The sequence below is a fragment of the Heloderma suspectum genome, chromosome 5 (assembly GCF_057233095.1).
Source record: "Heloderma suspectum isolate Gila_16-S chromosome 5, 16-S_ref, whole genome shotgun sequence".
NCBI classification, from domain to species: Eukaryota; Metazoa; Chordata; class Lepidosauria; order Squamata; family Helodermatidae; genus Heloderma; species Heloderma suspectum.
In genome coordinates this window covers 193429452-193451859 of record NC_139462.1, presented here as the reverse complement: position 1 = coordinate 193451859, position 22408 = coordinate 193429452, and the positions used below count along the sequence as shown (strand labels likewise).

Here is a 22408-nt window from a genome sequence, read left to right as displayed (position 1 = left end):
AGCATTTTGCAAAGAAGCTATCAGATTAACAGCTGTTTATAGATTTTAAGAGATGACAAAAGCTACTGAACTGCTGGCAGTCATTACATGAGAAGATTGAAACTTTCTGCTTTTAGACAAGCAAACATTCCAATATAGCACATTTTTGAATGATTACAACAAAAATGAATTATAATGTTATCTTTTAAAGTCTTTCAGTTGTGCTAAGTCTTCTTTTTTTCAAGGGCATTATATGGTTTGTATGTGTACATATTCTTCTCTTAGAAACACAAAGATGTTAAAATCACTTTGTTAATAAATCATAACAGCATTTTGGTGTGGGGTCCAACAACACCCTTCCCTACAAAATCATAGTTCTTTCAAAGTAATACTCCATTTTCTCCCAGCTTTGCGATGTATTTTTATGAGATGAAAGAATCACTTCATAGAATCAATGGAAAAGATTAACAGAAGAACTCAAGTGTAACTAAAATACATTGTTGAAAGACAGCAGGGTCAGCTATGTAGGAGGTTTTCTTTGCCACGCTGAAAACAATTGTCATTCGGTGAAATGAAAAACATTTGTGTTTTTCAGTAGACTATACAAAATGTTTCACCCAGGGGAAATAAACAGGTTCTCCCCACACACATTATTCTTTTTTTATGAAAAAAGAGTAAGCCAATTTTATTTCTATATAAACTTATTTTGGGTACGTATTTTCAGCTTCCTTATTTATTATCCCCAATAATTTAGCCTCATTAAAAGAATCACTTCCCCCCACTCTTTTGTTACTGTTGTCCAATGAAGTCTTTTCAGTTCAGTTCTCCACTGTATAGTCTTGACTGTGATATTTTGTACTCTATCCTATAAAGAGATTTTCAAGGTGAAAGATAGAACTCTCCCTCCTCCTTTTGTGACAGGGACACCATTTCAGGTTTTGGACGGATGTGCCCAAAGTTTTCAGCACAGGGGAGCAGGAGGAAGATTCATAGCAAGATTCAAAGGCCTGCTCTTGCATATGATTCAAAGGCCTGCTCTTGCATATGTTTAAGATTAAAATGCCAAAAAAGCAGCTGTCACAAAAAACACAGGAAAAAAGAGGAAAAAAATAATGAAAGGAAGCCATCAACTAAACACATACATAAACCCAGTGGGGAACAGAAGCCAACTAATTAAGGGGCAGCCAAGGAGTTATGCATCACTAATCCCACAACTGCACTGACGATGAAGCAGTAAAAGGGTAAAACCTACATGGAATAAGCTTTAATTAAAGGTGCAGTAGCCCTTTAATTCCTATTAACACTCAAGAGAATGGTGCTGAAATTATGTTCCTTTTTTCTTTTTTTACAAAAGGAAAACCCACAAAAAATCTCTGCCACAACTCAGGCAAACCCCTGAAAAAAACCCACAGGAGAACACTGAAAACACTGGAAAGCAATAATCTGAAAAATTCTGAATTCTGCTAAATGTGAATGAGCCAAAGGTGGCAATTCCGGAGAAAAAGCCAGTGTAAAAGCAAAAACTAGCAGACAAATCTACAACCAAGTTTTGAAGAAATGTTGCTCCACTGAATGTATCCAACTGAGTTTTAAAAAACTAAGGGTGCAATCCTACGCATGTTTAGACAGAAAAAAGTCCTACAACTCCCAGCATTCCACTGCCAGCCATATTGGGAGTTGTAGGTCCTTTTTCTGTCGAAACATGTACACGATTGCACCCTAAGATGTTTTATGGCTCACACAAGTGTTGTAAGTGATTGCTATTGCAAAACTTGACTCTTTCACTGCTTAGAAAGTTCTTTGTGATCTCCAGCCTTACATTTATCACCAAACAGCTGATATGTCCATTTATCCTTTTCTAACTGATTACTCACAACAGCCTCCCCCCACCCCTTTTTCTTTATAGCAGTTCAGAAATGTATTAAAGTGCAGTCTTCTTTCTCTCTCTTTTTACCTTTTTTCTTGTAAGGAGGTGCTCTGTTCATCCTCTCATAGCATTTGAACTGTGAATCTACTATCTTCTGGCGCATTGTTGAATGTTCAGTTGCTATAGGTTCTAATGTGGGGTCAGTATAACTTACAGTAGAAGAGAGACTTGGAGCCATTCTCTGTGCAAAGAGGAAAATCTGTTAATGTATGTTAGTAAAACCAGGCGAATATAATCAAAAACATGAGGTACCCATCATTCTTACTTCAAAGACCTTTTTATCTGCTCAAATACTTAAGGCTGCCACCAAGATGTTATGTTTTGCTAGCAAAAATGTATAGTGCTTTCCCCTCTATGGCAGGCATCTTTCGAGAAGGCAAAATGTAGGATTGAGTAGGACTTTACAAAGGACTGCATGCTTTGATGACCTACAAGAGCTTATATTGCATTTCCATGTGGAAACAATCCCTGTGGCGGTGGTGCTGCACGAGTATTCATTCATTTGAGCGGCATTCGTGTGGGAACTCTGTGCAATCTTTTTTTCTTTTTTTAATGAATACAAGCTGGGCAGCTGTAATGCATAGTGGATTTCAACTGGAGGGCACCACAACTAGACCATGGCTTGTATGCTTCATTGCCATCTTTGGCTATTGCGTAGCACCAATAACAGAGCTATCTCAATGATCAGGTTCCATATGCAGCTTTTAATTAAAAAAAAATTAAAAGGGCAGCTTTCTTTCCCTGGCTTGGTGCCCTCCAAATGTTCTGGACTACAAGTCCCAGCATTCCAGACCACTGCCCATGCTGGCTGCGGCTGATGGGAGCTGAAGTCCAGAACAACTGGAGGGCACCAGGTTGGGGAAGGCCATTCTAGGCTGTTCTTAACAGTGTGTTTTAACCCCAATTTAAAGTGCCAATATTTAAAGCCCTATTCCCCAATTAAATTGTAGGCCAGGCAAACCCACCCCTGGACTGGATGTCTCAAGGGTCTTCACCTCTCCAGCATACCTCCTGAGGGCTCCAGATCTCCCGTTTTCCTGTGGTAGTGTGAATGTACACATGTGCTGATGACAAACACTTGTAACAGGGAAAACAGATTGGGTGGAGAAGACACAGAGACCCTGTAGCCCAGCTGGTAGAGAGGAGTGGGCAGCTTGTGGCCCTCCAGATGTTTTGGCTTACAACTGCCTTCAGCCCTAGCCAGCAGAGTGAATGGTGAGAGATGACAGGAGTTATAGACCAAAAGCACCTGGAGGGCCACAGGTTACTGAGCCCTGTGGCAGAGTCCACCAAGATGGTCCACCAATCAAGGACTGTGTTAATAAAGACTTCAAGCAGCAATACGACGAGACTGCTTATGAACCTTATGAGCTTCAACAACGTGTACTGTAATTCGCTAAATACTGCTAGGGGGCAGGTGTCCCTCCCCCCATTTGCCATGCTTGAGATGGTTTGTGCTAGAAAGGGAGGAGACCCCACTCTTTTAAAACTTAAAAACTATCTAAAGTATTTTGAGACCAGCCAGCAGGCGCATTTCAGCCCTAGAGAAGAGTTGTCCCAGTCCACTGGATTTGAAAGCCAGCAGAAATTCAGTTCAAGCTGTTTTGGGTACAGGAAGCACATTTTTAAGGATTAATCCTTATGGGCAAGATAGACATCAAGGGAAGATGAGACAGGCAGGCAGTGCTACTAACTATGACTCAGGAACAGAAAAGAACACAAAGAGGACAGGCATCCCTCAGGACTGAGAAAGTAAACCAAACACTGCAGCCTACAATCTGTAAAATGTTTGGCATCTGGAATGGACAAGTCTTCATGTTTTCATAGTTTCCCACTTCCATCTGCAGAGCTCCCTATCCCATTCATTTCTGTGGAAGAAACAGATAAGTGCATGTCTCTGCACATAAATGGAAATGGGTAAAATGGTAAATGGTAAATGGGTATAATGGTAAATGGGTATAGGATTGGTGCCTTAACCTCAGCGCCGTGGCTCAGCAGTAGAGCACCTGCTTTGGATGAAGAAGGTCTCAGGTTCTGGCATCTCTGGGCAGGGCTGGAAAAACACCTGCCTGAAACCCCAGAGAGCCGCTGCCAGTCAGAGTTGACAATACTGGGCTACATGGACCAATGATCTGACTACTAATTTCAAGTGTAATCACTTTCCTCCCTTAAAATGCACACTTTTAAGTAAAATTATTTTACAGAATGCATCCAGGTATTTCATGCGCTCAGGCTCCAATCCTATGGACACTTACTGGAGAGTAAGTCCCACTGAAACCAGTAGGGCTTACTTCCAAGTAAACATGGATACAACCACACTGTTAAAGTGCCAGGTAATTCCATCTTGTCAACCCAAGAGTATTATACGCACATCCTTCTGTGTACTTCTTAACTCAACAGAAAGATGCACTCTCTACATGATGCTAAAATCACGAAACTTTACCGGGGCGTCTGCTTCCAGATTCCATGTGGGATTACAATTGGCTCCTTTCCACGTGGTGCTTTCCTTTTTCTTTCTTTCTGGGCAAGTTCTATATGTTTCATTATAAAGCCACTAGATGGCACTGTGCTATTGCTGCGATAAAGCACTATATTATTTCATCAGTACATCACAGATTTACCGTGATTTATAGTGGGAGGAGGGAAAATGCTGGACTTTCATCATAATGAAAAAAACCACAATAAAGCTTGCAAAGAGCAGGAGGTGCCCTGGAGGATGATGACATTGTGCATATGGACCTGCGAACTTCCATGAGTGACCGATCACAACCACAGAACAAATGTCTTGTATACAAATGGCCAGAATAATTCATTACTGACTTGTCTCTGCATTTCTTCTTCTGACTAAAGTCTGTTTTGGTTTAAAACTCTTGTCAAAACTTTATGTGCTTCTTCAATGGCAGCAATCCATTGCCCTAATGAAAAATGTGCATTCAAAGCAACCTTTGAAAGACCGGATAATTTTAGTGTTCACTTTTATATTCTTCTCATTCACTTTTGCTGTTCTGCTTTCACTTCATAACACGTGCAGGTGTATCTGTGGCCACTACTAAAATATTTCCCTTCTGCTATATTCATCTTGGCTAAACTATGGGCTTAGCTCTCCCACAAGGAGTCCTGGAAATACAGATAATCTGTCGCTTTCATAAGCCACTCACCTCACCTCTGCAGTTTGGTAGAAGCATTTCATGATTAAAACAGATGCTTGCAGTTGTGCAAAGAAGGGGAAATATGAAGATTTTTAGAGATAAATACCAGCTTCTTTAAAAGAAGAAAATTAGAAGGCTCCATTGTCATCATCCTACTATCTACTGCAGCCTTTCCCAACCTGGCCCTCTCCAAATGAGTTGGACGATAACACCCATCATCCCCAGTCAGTATGGTCATTCTGGCTGGAGATGATGGTAATTGTAGCCCAGTACATCTGGAGGGCACTTGGTTAGGGAAGACTGATCAACGGTATTCTGTTTGACTTAATACAATTAGGGTGCCATCGTATGCATGTTTAGACAAAAAAAAGTCCTACAACTCCCAGCATCTCCCAGCCAGCATGTTGGCTGGGGGATGCTGGGAGTTGCAGGACTTTTTTCTATCTAAACATGCGTAGGATTGCACCCTTAGACCACCAGGATAATTTCTCGGGGGTTGAAAAATTAATGGGAATACCACTAACTTGTATTTCTAGTCTTACACCCAACGTTCATAGTATTTGTTCAAAACCTTGTGAAATATATGTAGGTTATAAGTGCTTCAGGTATTATCCATAATGTTTTACTGAATAGATTTTATTAACTCAGAAAATTTCTATCCCACTCTATCAGGCAATAGATTCCCAGAGCAGCTGACATATATTGAAACATCACAATAATACATACAAATATCAAAATAAAATGGAGTAGCATGCTACACAGTATATAAGCCAAATTAAAAGGGCACTTAAAACTCAACATCGAAAAGTGCTGAGCAAATAAGAAGAGTTGGATCAGGATCTACCTTCCATGGATGGAAGAGCTCCATTCTGCACAGCATCCCACCCCACTGAGCAGGTTCCTGGCCCTCTGTGTAGTATTTGCAGGGGGCTGGAGGGGCTACCATTGGGAGGAGGGGGTGGAGAAAGCCACTTCCACCAGTCCAATTGCATGTGTCTGAATCTGGATCCAACCAAGGTCTTCGCCTAGCTCCAAAATACATCAAACTTGGAGACAGGTGGTCTTCCCTGGAGAGTGTGTTCCAAATTGCGGTGCCACATCTGAAAATGCCCTCTTACAGGTTAAGATGGATCTTAATATAGCGCATTACTAGAAGGAATTGCAGTATATGGCATCCTTAATAATGAGGGAGGCAGGTAAAGACTACCATAGAGCTTGCTCTAGGAGAAATGTCCCCCACAGGGCTTTCTACCACCAACAGCCCTGTGGGGAGCAAAGGGTAGTATCAAATGTTAGTCCTACACAGAGTAGACCCACTGAAAGTAATGAAACTTGTTAGTCATGACTAACTTAAGTCCCATTCATTTCAGTGGGTCTACTCTATGTAGGACTAACATTGGATACTACCTAAGGATTCCAGGGAAGAGAGAGAGAGAGGTTGGAGAAAAAGAGAGCCTGTTCTAGCTGGACTCTCCTTCTCTTCCCACAGGGCCATCTCCCGCCAACTGCCCTGTGATAAGGATCTGATAGTGTTCATTATATTTTTAAAATGTGTTTTGATTCTACTTGTAAGTAGGGTGGCCAGGTGTCCTCTTTTATGGAGAACAGTCCTCTGTTTGAAGGGGTCTCCTGTCTAATCCCAGTTTAAATATAATGAACCATAAGAACTGTTGACCATCAACAGTTACCACCTGGACAGCAGACTAAACAGGCGACCATGCAGGTCACCTGGTCGCAGTCTCCCAGACTATACTGAGATGAATTATATTTCTATTTAAATTATCATAATTGTTTCTAAATTGGCATTTATACATGTACTTATAAATTTGCATATGCAAATATTATGCAAATCACTGTCCTCTTTTTTGGTGATTCAGAAGTAGCCACCCTACTTAGTTATAAGCAATTTTTGAACTCTGAAAGATTGGGTCTAAATAATTGAAATAAATAATACTTGTTTCCCCCTTATTCTTAATTTATAGTTTGGGATGAGACACACACTATGGGAGGAACCCTCAATGTGTTTGTGTTTTGGTATGGAAGTAGCCTTACAATGTCTTGTCCAAAACAGAGCACAGAGTTGTACTCATAACATGCATATTGACATCTTCCATGTTCTACATTATTACTGTCATCAAATAATAACCACATAAATCTAACTCATTTTCAGGGGCATTGGTGGATGCTAGAATGAATCTGATAAAGAGTCTGATGGAGCATTAAAGATTAACAGATTTATTGTGGCATAAGCTTCATGGACACAAGCTCCCTTCATCAGATGCATGTTAATAGAATCATAGAATCATAGAATAGTAGGGTTGGAAGGGGCCTACAAGGCCATCGAGTCCAACCCCCTGCTCAATGCGGGAATCCAAGTCAGAGCATCCCTGACAGATGGCTGTCCAGCCTCGTCTTGAATGCCTCCAGTGTGGGAGAGCCCACCACCTCCCTAGGTAATTGGTTCCATTGTTGTATTGCTCTAACAGTCAGGACGTTTTTCCTGATGTTCAGCCGGAATCTGGCTTCCTCTAATTTGAGCCCATTATTCCGTGACCTGCACTCTGGGATGATCAAGAAGAGATCCTGGCCTTCTTCTCTGTGACAACCTTTCAAGCACTTGAAGAGTGCTATCATATCTCCCCTCAGTCTTCTCTTCTCAAGGCTAAACATGCCCAATCACCAATAATTGATGCTGCAATTATTAAGTTCATGACTTAATAATTGTAGCATCAAGTGGTGAGCTGGATACATGTGAATGAACCCTTATTTCATGCCAGGGGTGGTTCTGCTATTAGGCAAAACGAGGCAACTGCCTCAGGCAGCAGATGCTCTAAGTTAGCCTCATGTCTTCAGCTGCAGGAGAGGAAATGTCCTGTTGCCAGTGTTGAAGGAAGATTCAACTGCTAGTCCGGTTGGCTGCTGGACATGGAATGGAGGGAGGTGCCATCTTGTCCGCCATCTCACGCAGCAAAATGTTTCAGGTTGGCCTTGGCCAATACTAAAATAATCAACTATCAAACACACATCTGATGAAGTGGACTCTAGTCCACAAACGGTAATGCCCCAATAAATCTGTTTTGTCTTTAAGGTGCCACAAAACTCCTTGTTGTTTTTGCTGCAACCAACCATGTGGCTACCAGAATGAACACGTTGGCCCTTAGATACATCTTAGATACTGGGTGCAAATCTAAAACTCTGACTTGAATTTGGAGTTTTACAAATGACTCTTATATTACTTATACTACATTTTCTACATTATGCATATCCAGAAAAGTGATATGCAAAAGTAAAAAAAAAATCATAAAATGGTATTATTGTTATAATTAACACAAACATTATTTGAACAATATCCATTTCAGGATGGACACAATTTTGCATGATTTAACTGACTTTCCCAGACATCAACCCTGGAACCTGGCAGTCTTCCTTGGGAAGTGTTCCAAAACTGGGGCATCACAACTGAAAAGGCCCTGTCATAGGTCCTTACTTTAAGAGGGCATTTTCAGTGGATTTTTAAAAACATTTTTCTTTGAAGAGCAGATTTTTTTTCTTGTTCCTTAGCAAAAATGGTTTTTGAAACTTCCCTCGGTTTCAAAGGCAGCTTGCTATGAATTATGGGTGAGAGTGGTGTTTGAGAAAGACGCGTCTAGAGCCATTCTGAGCACGTGGAACTATTTACACAGTCCTTTGGACGCATGCCACTGCATTTAACATCAAAATGACCTTAACTTTCACAGTATATAATTATGCTTAGAAAGAGTGACTGTCTGAGACAATATTTTAAATGGGATAAATGATGCTACCATGTATAAGGAAGTGAGGTATAACTTGAGCAATAAACAAGTCTTCTTTATTACATAGAAATGATTCACGGTTTTGCAACCAGGATGTTTGTTATGTGATGAAAGGAGTCAGTAATAATCCATCTGAAGAGAATTGATTAATTGATGTCCCATGTGGCAGTTTAGCAGCCGTACATATGATGTCACTCCTAAAAGTACAAGTAAATGACGTCATACATACGACCATCAAGCCACCACGCATTAAATGACTGTTACAAAACGTGTTTTTTTAAACTATGGAATAAAAGAGCAGTTTTCTTTCAATGCTGGCAACCTCTTTATACCTAAAAGATGTTAACAGAGTCTAGATAGAAGCAAATTTTGCCTTAATTAATATTGAGACTTGCTATTGGACACTCTTAAATAATGCACAGCTAACAAGCAACCAATTAACGAAGAACGTCACAGTCTCTATGACCAAGACTCTGGATGATAAGAACAGAATGTAAAAATGTTCCCGAAAATACTTCATATGATGAACAAACGGCACCTCCATCAATACTCCTAGCTGAATATTGAATATCATGTTTTTGTGACCTTTAAAGCAAAATGCCGTATCAGGTATGATTTCCCATCAAACTTTAACAAAATACAATAAAGCAGAAAAACCTCTAATGTCAAATCGAATGCAAATCTCACATACAAAGCTTAAGTTGGTCCATTTTGTGCATCTCTAACTCTCTCTGCTCCACCCACTGTAACGTCCGGCAGCACGAAGTGAATGAATCCTATAAAGTCATGAGTTTTCCTGTTCCCTGCCAGCAATCACCAAGGACGTGGAGGAGGAGTGGAGAATTTTTCCTCCATAGTGCCCAGGATTCATGTGGTGAGAGCTGTAAAATGCTGCATCTGGGAATATATCAAAAATATGCAGCAGAGACACCAATCCCTGCCCAAATGGAACACGTAGGCCAGCTCTGAGATAAACGATTACAACAAGCTACCCTTCCATTTTAAAATGTTTTCCCCATACATTAATAAAAATAAGCATTGTTCAAAACTCTGCAGTTAAAAACAGAAATCTATTGAGAAAATGTTTCAAGTATATGGCTTGAGAAGCCTACAACAAGAGTGGTTAAGAGCTGAAGTGATACAACTGTAAAACAGGCACCTACAAATGCAATCCTATTATAAGTGCTGCACAAGACATATGGGGATGGATCCAGATGACGCTGGATCAGCTGCACTGGCAGAACTTCCCTGCCCCCTCAATCCCATAGCTGCCCCTTTGGGCCCCTGAAAACGCTACACAGAGAGTCAGGAGACTTTGCTGAATGGAGCGAGCTGTGGTGCGTGGGGAAAGATGGATCACCAAAAAACAGGCAGAAGACTTTCTGCAAGCAGAACCCTTCCTCTTGCAGAAAACGTGCAGTGCAATGCTAAACACACTTAACTCGAGAGTTAACCATTGAGCTAAGTGGGACTTGCATCTGCTTAGGTCTGCACTGTAATTCACCCAATTCTACAAATTCTGATGTGCTTCCAATACTGTCACACTTTAAAAAAGACAACAGGATCAGCTCATTTTAGCATTGTGCAGCTGAAAAGTAGGTTTTCAATATAAGTTTCTGACATTTTACCCACAAAAAAGAGACCACATATAATGAGCAGTACCTTCCAAGCCTGAATTAACTTTTGTAAGTGATTGTAACTGATTAGTGCTATTATTTCAAATCTGGTATTCATTACATTACACTTTCCCTAGTTGTATACTGCCAGTTTTAAGCAGAATAATGACTTTGTGACTTGCCCATGACTACCCGAGAAAGGAAGGCTGAGAATTCATGAGGCCATTCCACTCAAAAACAATAACTTTTAGGCATGACTGACTTTAAGGATGGACTTAAAGAAGATACTTTCCAGACTCATATATGTCCAGATCCCACTTAAATACTGCAGCTCATATGAGCAAGCAACGAAATCCAAATGCTGTCGTGAGAATGTACGTGATGGTCTTGTGCCAGGGACAGGATGATACCCCAGTTTACCAGTGACGGAGAAGCAACTATTGTCACTGACCTCTGCCCTTGCCAAGACATACCTGTGCACCACCAGGGTAGAGGTAGCTCAAACAGAGAAAGGGAACCCTCTGGTCCATTTGTATGTCTCTCAGGGCATAGCCTGAAGGTACATGATGCAACCATCCACCTTACTGAAGCAATATTGCTTTGGGCATGGTCAGTATCTGGATGAGAGAGGACCAAGGAACCCTATGTGTGCAGCCTTGATTTCCATGATATTTACAGAAATAAAATAACTAAATAAAATAGGATATCCTGCAGAATGTAGGGGTACTTTCCTGGACCTAAGAATTCAACCCCATTGACTGATACCTGCCTGTGTAATTCATCTCTGCTGTTGAGTGCAGGGTTGTTTTTCTCAAATTGCCAGCGCAGGCCGCCAAGTCTGGATTATGACTCATGTGAATGTGTGTGTGTAGGGGGTGGAGGTGGTGGATAGGGGAGCTTTAATTCTTTGTCCCCCCAGTGTAGCGCTGACCTGGATTGTGCCCCCCCCTACAGTTTGCAATGTCCAGAAAGGTCCCCTTCATTTCAATGAGACCTTTCTTGGCAAAGAAAACTGCAGGTGCTAGGTGTGGTGATCTGTACCAGAACCACAGCAGGGGGCAAAGGGTTAAAGTCCCCTTTGCCCCCCCCAATACGGTCCTTATCTGGATTGGGTCCACTGCATCGGCAATTTGTGAAAACCAACCTTGAACTCAAGGGCAGAACTACATGTGTAGTTCGACCCTCTCATGTGTCGTTTGGCCTTCAAACCCTTCTGCTGGTTTTTATCATGCATATGGGAGCACTTTTGTTACTGTTGTTGGACTTCATTTTGTTTTTACTTACAGTTAGTAGAATAACCAGTAAGAAGCAGCCATTGCTTTTTTTATCCATTGCAGATCCTTTCTGGAGCAATATGTCCTTCCTGGCCCTACTGGGAATCGGAAAAAACAACACACCATTAGATCTTACTTACCTATTGGCAATCAAGACAATATCCACGTGTGTGTGTGCACGTGCATGCGTGTGTGCATAAAAGAATGACTGTATAGGTCAAACTTCCCTAATCTTTCTCATGCAGCAAGCCTATGGGTCCATGCCCCAAATCCTTTAAGTACTCAGCAACATCCCTGGTTGTAATGTTAAAGAAATTAAAAATAGAAGAAATCAATAACCGAAGAGACTCATAGTTTTTTCCCCCCATGAACCCATTTTGAGTTGTTCAGAAACAAACAGCAGTGGTGTGTGCGGGTGTGTGCATGAAATTGTACCTCATCTAAGGCACCAAAATAACCTGAGATGGCCCTGTAGGCTGAGGGAGGCTGGTGTAGGTGCTGATGAAACTATCCAGATATGACACCCTGAAAGTTTTCCAATGGACTTCATAATACCTAAAGGTGATTCTCTAAAGATGTCAATGCGCATAAGCCGTATACTGCAAAATGCCACTTAAGCTGAATTATTATGACTTTTGATTTTCAGGCTTTCCAGGTTTAATCAGACAAGCTAAAAAATTGCACCATCCCTTGCCCCCAAAGCTGGAGACATTTCCTAAGCTACTCTCCATGTGCTAGTTCAGGGTTGTGTCCAATGTTAGTCTAACAAAAATCTCATTCATTTCAGCTGGTCTACTCTAAGTAGGACTAACATTGGATACAACCTTCAGGCACCGCAGTTTCCTGGAGCCTTAAAAATAGTTTTTTTGTGGGGGCTTTGCACAGTTCCTTCTGGTCCAAATATACAAAGTTTGAGGTGCATTCAAGATACCTTGAAAAAAAGGGCGCTTTTCAGCAATTACAGACACAAAACTGCAAACAAATCAAAAAAGTTTCAGCTCTGTTGTAAAGCAAGCAGAAAATGGTTGATTGTTTTTCCTTGCTTTGATTCCTTGGTAGGGTGGTCATGTGTCCTCTTTTACTGAGACAGTCCTCTGTTTGAAGGCATCCTCTATTTGGAGGGTGGTCCAGTCTAAGTCTTGTTTAAAGATAAAGTACCATGAGAAGGGAGCGCCCAGGAGCCTTGAAGTCACCCATCAACATTACCTGGGCAGCAGGTGAGCACACCACAGGTCACCTGGTCACAGTCTTCCCCATTATGGTGAGATGTACTGTATTTTAATTTAAATTCTAATCATTATTTCTAAATTTCCATTTATACATAAAAATTAATCTATACAAATTTTACACAAATCTGTGTCCTCTTTTCTGGTGATATATTTCCCTTTTTCTGGTGATGCATGAGGGACCCCTCTATTCCTGTGCCTGTCTGACAAAGTGACAGCAAAGGTAGGACAGAGAGCTGCCTCATCAGAATCAGCCCTATCAAGCTTTCTGCACATTTATCTATGCAGTAGTCAGCCATTAGATACGTAGAAGAACTCCCCAAAGCATTTCTTATAACTTTTCAATCACAGTCCCCAAGAGGGACATAAGAAACTGTCATGTCCTTTTAGCTTGGGGAAGAGGGTGAGGGAGGAAGAGGTGGTCCTCTTCACAAAAGTCCTACACCCTAGCCACAGCAAGTTTATTTCAGTCACAATTCTATGTATGTCTAGACAGAAAAGAGTCCTATAATGGTTGGGGCATGCTGGGACTTGAAGGACTTTTTTCTGTCTAGACATGCATAGGATGGTGCCCTTATTTTACATTTTGAAAATGTCTACCCCACTTTTCTCACAGAGACTTTGAGCAGTTACAATAAATAATACAACTAAGAAACTTCTGGCGTAAAGTGTATTTTGAAACTCTTGATCTTTCTGCTGGGGCTCCATTTAGTGTTTCTTTCTCCTGTGTCTCTGATGACTGCTTCATTTGCTTTACTTTGAAATTGGAGATGACACAGGGCTCTCCTCATGCGTTTGTCCAACATGTGATAGGGCCATGTAGGCTAGCCATGTGCCCACCACCAACACATCGACTGGCCACATGCCCTGGCTGGGTGTCATGCATTAGATGAATGTGAGAAGGGCCGCCACACACATAGTGAGATATGTGGCCCAAGATCCCCTCCCCATAAGAGAGGTATGGAAGACTGGTATGCATGAAGGAAGACGGGAATGCATGAGGGTTGTGAATCTCATGCTTGCTGCACATGCGGCCAACGAGATGCAGTCCAAATGTTTTGAACTATTACTCCCAGCATTCCCAGTGCTGGCTGGGCCATGCTGCGAGTTGTAGTCCAATACATCTGGAGGACACCAGGTTGAGGCAGACTGCCTTGTGGGTTATGAAACATTTTTTAATGGATGGTGGTAAGAGTCAGGATGAGGGCATAATCCTCCCCAAATCAGAAAATGAGACCTGGGGTGATGTACAGAGGAGCCATATAAAAGTCATCCACATAGTATCTAGATCAGTGACTGAAGAGAATCAAACCATAACAATGACAAAAGGGAACAAATAGATGTGTGTGGGGGGAACCCTTCTTCTGTTTTCCCCCTCAAATTTACTCATGCATATTTATTTACTGATACTTTTGTTTGTTCAAAGCTGGGAACTATTTTGCAGGGATAAAAGGTTATTGGCTTGCATTGCTGTTGCTTGTGCTCGGGATAAATGAATATTGGGGCAGGGGTCCTGGTCTGCCAGAAAACCTATCATGGGGTATCAGGAGCCAAGATCACTCATCCTTTTGTCTCCATCTCCATGCCTGCTAAGCAGCCTTTTACAATGTGGGACAGTTAGTTCCAACTGCTCAACCATTTAACCATAGTGAGAATAGGTTGGCTTGCCCTTGTTGCAAATGATACATTGCTTAGATTCTGAGGAAATGCCCACTAACATTTTTAATACCTTTCCCCCCAGATAATCTAATGAAGGTAAAAATAATATCTGCTTCCGTACCTATCTCCTAGATGCATTTCTTTCTCCCTCTTCCCTCCCTTTCTCCTTCTTTTTCTCTGTCAGCATCTCCCTGTCACCCTCTTTTCCACTCTTTCTGCCTGGTCCCGAAATAGCCATGATGCTGCATGTGCATCTTATGGCCAGCTCACAACCCAGTTATGGCTTACAACCCACCATCTGAAGAGTAATTATTGAAGACTGCGGTGGACAAGTACAAAGCTACTTAATTGGACTACGTAGGCCAGGGTTCGGCAAGCTGCGGTCCTACAGCGACATACAACCCTTGTCTCAATTTCAAGTGGTCCTTGGCTTAATTTCAAATGCCCTCTTCAAGCAATCAATTCAGACCTCTGGCAAGAGTGATCTGTCCCGCCCCAAGCGACCCTCTGGGCAGTGGAGAGAGGGAGAGAGAAGTAGGGATGTCAGAGAATTCCGCCACGGATCTCGGTGAGGCCGAATGCCAGTGCATTCGGCCCCCCGAACTCCATGGTGGAACGGCCTGCCACCCCCCTCGCCTCCCGCAGATCCCCCTCAGGATGGGACTTACCTGGGGCGGATGTTCCGGATGGCGGCGGCTCCAGCGGCAGCTTCGGTGGAGGCGGTGGCTGGTCTTCTGACCGGCTGCCTCCGCCACCATTTGCAGTCTTCCCCCCCCCCCATTCGTGATCGGCTACGTAAGTCTTTATGTAGCCGATCACGAATGGGGGGGAGAATCACGTCTGGGTTAAAAAAAAAAAAAGTGCCGCCACCATTTGCATTCCCTATTTTTAGTTGTCTTAGTCTATGTAAATATTTACATAGACTAAGACGGCGAAACTAAGGGGGATGTCAAGGGCTCCTTGGAGGCCTCCCTCAGTCTAATCCAGTAGCCAAGTCCAGACACAGACAAAGGGATTATTTTCAAAGCTTTATTCCTTTTTTACAACTTAACAACTCTACTGTTAGCAACTAGATATGAGCAGCAGAGTACCTATGCCCTAAGTTGGAACAGTTGGTCCCCGTTTGAAAGGGAATCACTGGCAGACCCCTGAACTTAAGGGCTAGGGAGAGTCCCTCCCCTTTTCCCTTGGATCCTCTGGGCGCAACCGTTGTTTGCATGCCAACCGGGCACTACGCCTCCTTTCCATGCCCTCCATTTGGCGCCGCTCTCTGCGTCGGCGTCACACGTCCATCAAGTCTGCTTCCCACACTCTGTCACTCCCAGGACTGCTATCTAAGCTAGGAATGCCAGTGGGAGGAATCTCCATCAGCTGTTGGCCCTGGGAAAGATGAGCGCGCTCTTCTCCCAGGAGCGACTCCTCTTCCTCAGAATCAGAACTACTCTGGGATTCTATGGGCTCAGTGTCCACCCTGACATCGGAATGCAACTAGCTTAGCAGACGCTATTTGCATTCCCCCTTATTTTCGCCGTCTTAGTCTATGTAAATATTTACGTAGACTAAGACAGTAAAAATAAAGGGGAACGCAAATAGCGTCCGCTACGCTATTTGCAGTCCCCCTTATTTTCGCCATCTTAGTCTACGTAAATATTTACATAGACTAAGACAACCAAAAATAGGGAACGCAAATGGTGGCGGCCACAGCCGCAGCCATTTGCGTACCCTTTTTTTTTTTTAACCCAGATGTGATAGGCTACGTAAGTCTTTACATAGCCTATCACGGCTGAATACAGGGACGCAAATGGCGGCTACAGCCACCGCCATTTGCGTCCCTGCTAGCCAGCGGCTGGATATCGCCACGCAAATGGTGGCGGCGCTTTTTTTTTTTTAACCCAGACGTGATTCCTCCCCCCCATTTGTGATAGGCTACGTAAGTCTTTACGTAACTAGATATGAGCAGCAGAGTACCTATGCCCTAAGTTGGAACAGTTGGTCCCCGTTTGAAAGGGAATCACTGGCAGACCCCTGAACTTAAGGGCTAGGGAGAGTCCCTCCCCTTTTCCCTTGGATCCTCTGGGCGCAACCGTTGTTTGCATGCCAACCGGGCACTACGCCTCCTTTCCATGCCCTCCATTTGGCGCCGCTCTCTGCGTCGGCGTCACACGTCCATCAAGTAAGTCTTGATGTAGCCTATCACGAATGGGGGGGGGGGGATCACGTCTGGTTTAAAAAAAAAAAATTGCGTACCCGTTTTTTTTTTTTTAACCCAGACGTGATAGGCTATGTAAGTCTTTACGTAGCCTATCACGGCTGAATACAGGGATGCAAATGGCGGCTACAGCCACCACCATTTGCGTCCCTGCTAGCCAGCGGCTGGATATCGCCACGCAAATGGTGGCGGCGCTTTTTTTTTTTTTAACCCAGACGTGATTCCCCCCCCCCATTTGTGATAGGCTACGTAAAGACTTACGTAGCCTATCACAAATGGGGGGGGGGGATCACGTCTGGTTTAAAAAAAAAAAATTGCGTACCCGTTTTTTTTTTTTTTAACCCAGACGTGATAGGCTATGTAAGTCTTTACGTAGCCTATCACGGCTGAATACAGGGATGCAAATGGCGGCTACAGCCACCACCATTTGTGTCCCTGCTAGCCAGCGGCCAGATATCTGGCTGCTGACGGAGCCGGCTGGCAGCTCCGCGCAATCCCCACGGAGTGGAGCTGGCCGGCCAGGATTCCGGGGGGGAGGCACAGAGCGCCTCCCCACCGGTGAGGATTCCGGGGGGAGGGACGGAGCACCTCCCCCCCAGTGGAACCCAGTGGAGCCAGGTAAGGGGGGTTTCGTACATCCCTAGAGAGAAGGGGGTGTCGGAAAGAGAGAGAGAGAGAAAGAGAGAAAGAGAGAAAGAAAGAAAGAAAGAAAGAAAGAAAGAAAGAAAGAAAGAGAAGGGCGGGGAGAGAGGTTGAGAGAAAGAAAGGAGGATGGCTCCATCCACTTTTGGTTCTGGCCCTGCTAGCATTGCTACTTATGTCTCACCAAAAAAGAAGTGCATCATCAAAAAAGAGGACACAAAATCTGCATATGCTAATTTATACATATAAATTTGCATATGCTAATTTTTATATATAAGTGGAAATATAGAAATAATTCTTATAATTGAAATGGAAATGTAGAAATAATTCTTATAACAGAAATAGAAATACAGTACATCTCACCATAATGGGGAAGAGTGTGACTAGGTGAGTTGTGTGCCTGTTTGTTCAGTCTGCTGTCCAGGTACTAACTGTGGATGGACAACTTCAAGGCCACAGTTCTCCCTTCTTAGGGTTCTTTATTTTTAACCTGGGTTTGGAGAGGACATCCCTTCAAACAGAGGACTGTTCTCTTTAAAGAGGGTATATGAGCACTCTAGGCCCTATCCACCACCAACATGCGGCCCCCGGCAGATTAGGCCTGAAGTAATGTGGCCTTCAACGGGAGAAAAAAGGCTCCTCAGTCTTTACCCCTGATTTAGGCCAATGTGGATCCCAGAACTCTCCTATGTTTTGATCATGGGACACTCATATTACAAGAATCTCAGTGGGCATGCAGTGTAGAGAGTGGTTGTCCATTTGCCTTTAGTATGTGCAGTTCCAAAAGAAGCTTCCAACCTGGCTCTGCTCTGTATTATCACAGCTCTGTTATTTATACATCACTTGCACTTGGATCAATGTTGTCATGAAAATTATTGCTCAGGAAGCTACTCATGAATCACAAGCTATAGCCCACCATAGTCACTTGGATCTAACAAATGTTAGATCCAAGTGATTATGGATCTATGATGTATATTAACTGTGCACAGTCTCAGAATGACTGACAGTGCAATCCTATGCCAGGTTACTCAGAAGTAAGTCCCACTGTGTCCAATGTGGCTTACTCCCTAGTAAGTGAGCTTAGGATTGTAGCCTGTGTCATGTTTTAACCAAAGAATGTATTTTCACTAGCTAGGAAGTAAGCTGCCCAGGTATGGTGCTACTTTTAGTTTTAGAATCGGCTGTGCTATATGCTATTTAAGATTGCTGGTGCAGTGAAATAGTCTAGTAATGTACATTTTTATGACTTTAAAGCAGTAGGTTCCACATACTTAATTTTTACAGCAGTTAATGTTTAGTTATTAAGCCTTTAGAAGATACTATTAAATTAAATCACAATAATAGTTCTTAACACTTTATAACCAGTTCTGGGGCTGCACATGGTCCAGCCAGCATTAACCACTTGGAAGCCTCAATGATTTGTGGGACAGGATTAAGTACATGCATAACACTCCCAGAGAAAATCAATGGGACTTTAAAAAGTGCTTAACTTTGAATGGATGTGTCCACCTGAGCTGCTACGTGTGAAATTCTTCTATATATTTTTTGTAACACTGAAGCAGAAAAGACCATCACTTAGTCTTGAGTCAGATGTACTCAGCAATGTATACAAAGAGTTCCTGCGTGACTGGGCTCTCTTTCTTGCCTCAGAAGAGGTATTTCTCCTCCTCCTCCTCCTCCTCCTCCATATTGCTACTATTAAAATTTATATACTGCCTTATTTGCTAAAAGGCCATCAAGGTGGTATGGAAAGGAAAGGTTCCTCTTGTGCAAGCACCGAGTCATTACTGACCCCTAGAGGGACGCTGTTTTTCCTTGGCGTTTTCCTGGCAGACTGTATAGTGGGGTGGTTTGCCATTGCCTTCCCCAGTCCTAACTACTTTTCCCCCAGCAAGCTGAGTATTCAAGGTGGTATATAACAACTTAAAACAATAAAACCTTGACATAATAAAAACAATTTAAAAACGGTAAAATATTAAAATGTTAAAAGTAGAGGACAGCACGCAACGTAGCTGGGGGGATGTTAGCTGCCATCAGAGTGGGCACGGAGGCATGTCCAGGGCTGGCGTCAAGGGTAGGCATGGTTGGGCACCACACCCCAGTAGGGGTCCACTAGAGTTGCTCATCGTCTTCACCATAGTAACTGGCTTGTTCACCTGCTTCTCATTCTGGCCCAGACAACAGTGGTGGTGAGAAGGAGCAGTTAGATGCAACTGCCTGCTTGTTCACTGGCTCTCTGCCTGTCAAGCATGCAACTGGTAGCAATGATGAGAAAGGAGGATGAGGAACGATAGCAGCTGATGACAACAGTGGTGGGAAAGTAGACTCAATGAGGGAAGGGACCCATTGGGGGTGCCTTGCCCAAGGGCTCTCAAAAACCTGGAGCCAGCACTGGGCATGTGGGGGTGGGATATTCCTTACTGGTAGATATTATGAGGCAGCAACAGAAGGGTGGGGGCTGATAGAGCAGCACAGGGCTTGCTCAGCACAGCACCTCTCCAGCCACCGCTAGTCCCTCCATTAAAGTGAACGGAGGGCTACCTCTAGAAAAAGGAGCATTTGTGTGTCTATTGGACTTTCCAGACATGGGTTAAAAAGTCAACAGCACAAATACATGTTTACTGAGAAGTGCCACTGTGTTCAGGGTGTTGCTTTAGTAAGTTGATTAGGAATGCAAACTCCAAAGTGACCAGGTCAAGTAGCCCTGAATCAACTCAAGAGGGAACAAATGTACGTTTTAGGTAGGTTCATGTGGTTTCTTTGGCACTTTTCACAACTCACTGAGGGACAGTCCAGCAACATCTGGTTCTCAAGGCTGAGAGCAGTTACACACATAGGAACCAAGGAAGTTGCCTTACACAGAGTCAGACCCTGGGTCCACCTAGCCCAGTATTGTTGTCTCTGGCTGGCAGCAGCTCTCCAGGTTTTCAGGCCGGAATCTTTCCTAACCCTACCTGGAGATACCGGGGATTGAACCTGGGACTTTCTGCATGCAAAGCAGGTGCTTTGCCACTTACCTATGGCTCCTCCCCTTACAAACAGGCCCCTACTCTTTAAATCAGGCTGCATGGAAGTTGCCTCAGTCTGGCAAGCCACTAATGACCTGCCCCGTTCGAACCATGCTGCCATAAGGCACCTAAAATGGGAGGTTACGGTTGCAGAGGCAAGCAAAGTTCTCCACATAGCTGGGTGCTACAGACAAGCAACTTCCCACCACTGGGATGAGTGAGCAGGGATAACAACAGCCTTCATGGTGTCTGATTTAAAATGAGCATTGCTGTTCATTTGCCCTGTTCAGGAGGCTTTACACTGGAACTTGGAGCTCTAAGGGCACTGTTGCTTCAGCAGTGGTTCAAGTTCAGATTGACCGCTTATATAGGAGCTAAAGGCTCCACTCCTTCCTGGCTCTGAGCCAGGCTCTGATCTGTACAGTGGCTCAAATGTCAGTGGGGCTGTGGATCCGCTCGGGGTTTCAGTCAGAACCAGTCAGAACTTTGAAGAAGCTATCTAAGGTGCTTTGCATACCTGGGACCTGCAGAGCATATGCTCTACCACTGAGCTATGGCTCTTCCCTTCTGTAAATTTTAAATGTCAAGGCTTTGCACCTTCGATTGTTCCTTCAGAATTCTGACTGGTTCTGACTGAAACCCCGAGTGGATTCACCACCCCACTGACATTGGAGCCACCAGCCTCCACTGCCCTTCTCCTGAACAGACTCACATGCGTCTAGCTGGCTAAAGCTCTTCTGCTCTTGTGGCTCTCAGGTGTGATGGGGGGGGGAGGTCCTTAGAGCCAGCCAGGAACCCAGGCAACTGGAATGGAGACCTCTGGTCCTGAGGCAGAGATGTCTGGATCTGATTGCTCCTTAGGGTCTCTGGTGGGGTGGGGTTCTGCTGGAGGGGTCCTGCTCCTCTGAAGAGACCCCACAATCCAGGTCTGGGCAGGGCTGAACCCTGGCGACTTCTCATCCCAAACCACAGGAATACTGGTTTCACTGGAACTTACTTGGAAGTAAATTAGTTTGGGATTGGGTTGTTAAAGAACCTGTCCCATAATAGGATAGACATGGTGTCAAGAGGGTTGCCTCAAAAGTAGATTCGGAGAGTAAAGCTCACAACTGCAAATAGAGTAAGATCAACTTTCACTATAGTTTGGAAAATAATTACCTTCATTTAGAATATTTCCTGACAGACAATTTAAAGCAAATGAACAAAACTAGATCTTTGCCTGCAATTTTTTTAAATCAATGTTTTTAATTAAATGGTTAATCTTAATCCTAGAGCGTCATACGTTTTTCTGCCTGTGCAATTCAAAAATTAATGGAATGGGTTCTGTCAGGAGTTGTAAAAAATGTTTAATGGAGTGTTTATCAAAGTCATGATTTTGTTTTAATTGAAACTGGGAATTGCTGCTGTCATGCTAGATCAAAGCTCTGAGAATAAGCACATCTTAATTCCTAGTGACTGGACCATAGATCCATAGGTCCATAGATCTCTGATGTGTTGTTCCAATTAAGAGTTTTTGCTTTCATCTCTACTAAAAGATAGGGAAGAAGGTTGATTTTTTTTACTGGCTATCGAAGGATTTCCTTAATTCAACTCAATTTCCCAGAGGCAGAATTAGAAAGCTAATTTTAACAGTATTTAGAGAAGTGGTATTGTTAAAGCCATGACTTCTTCTGGCTTAGTTTTCATCTGTATTAGTTGGAGTAGGACATCAACAAGGCTTGTTAGCTCATCTTAAGATGCCTGATTGCACTGAGATCAAATCACAAGAAGTGGTATGTTTTTACTAGGAAATGTAGTGTGTTGTGTGAGTATGTAGTAAATGAAGGTGTATTTACAAGCAGCCAGTGGAAGTAGTACAGCCAAAGTGAGGATTTAGCTCGAAATAACAACTGTGTATAACTATTTCCCATTGCAGCCCTGGGCAC

At 43.3% G+C, this 22408-nt stretch overlaps 1 protein-coding gene across 17 annotated transcripts in view; it reads right to left on the bottom strand.

Moving 5' to 3' along the window:
• The window catches only part of CALCR (calcitonin receptor), a 250005-nt gene that overhangs the window by 92442 nt on the left and 135155 nt on the right, over positions 1 to 22408 (bottom strand). For 14 of the 17 annotated variants that reach the window (XR_014792393.1, XR_014792394.1, XR_014792395.1 and 11 more), the window contains 2 exons: positions 11750 to 11837; positions 1934 to 2087 (listed from right to left, as the gene is read on the bottom strand). Coding sequence is in view for 14 of the 17 variants with exons in the window: in XM_084858820.1 (XP_084714946.1) it covers positions 1934 to 2087; positions 11750 to 11837 (242 nt within the window). In the remaining 3 variants the exon portion in view is untranslated. The remainder of the gene's footprint in view (positions 1 to 1933; positions 2088 to 11749; positions 11838 to 22408) is intronic. The other 3 variants (XM_084858823.1, XM_084858826.1, XM_084858832.1) reach the window with 2 other exon arrangements.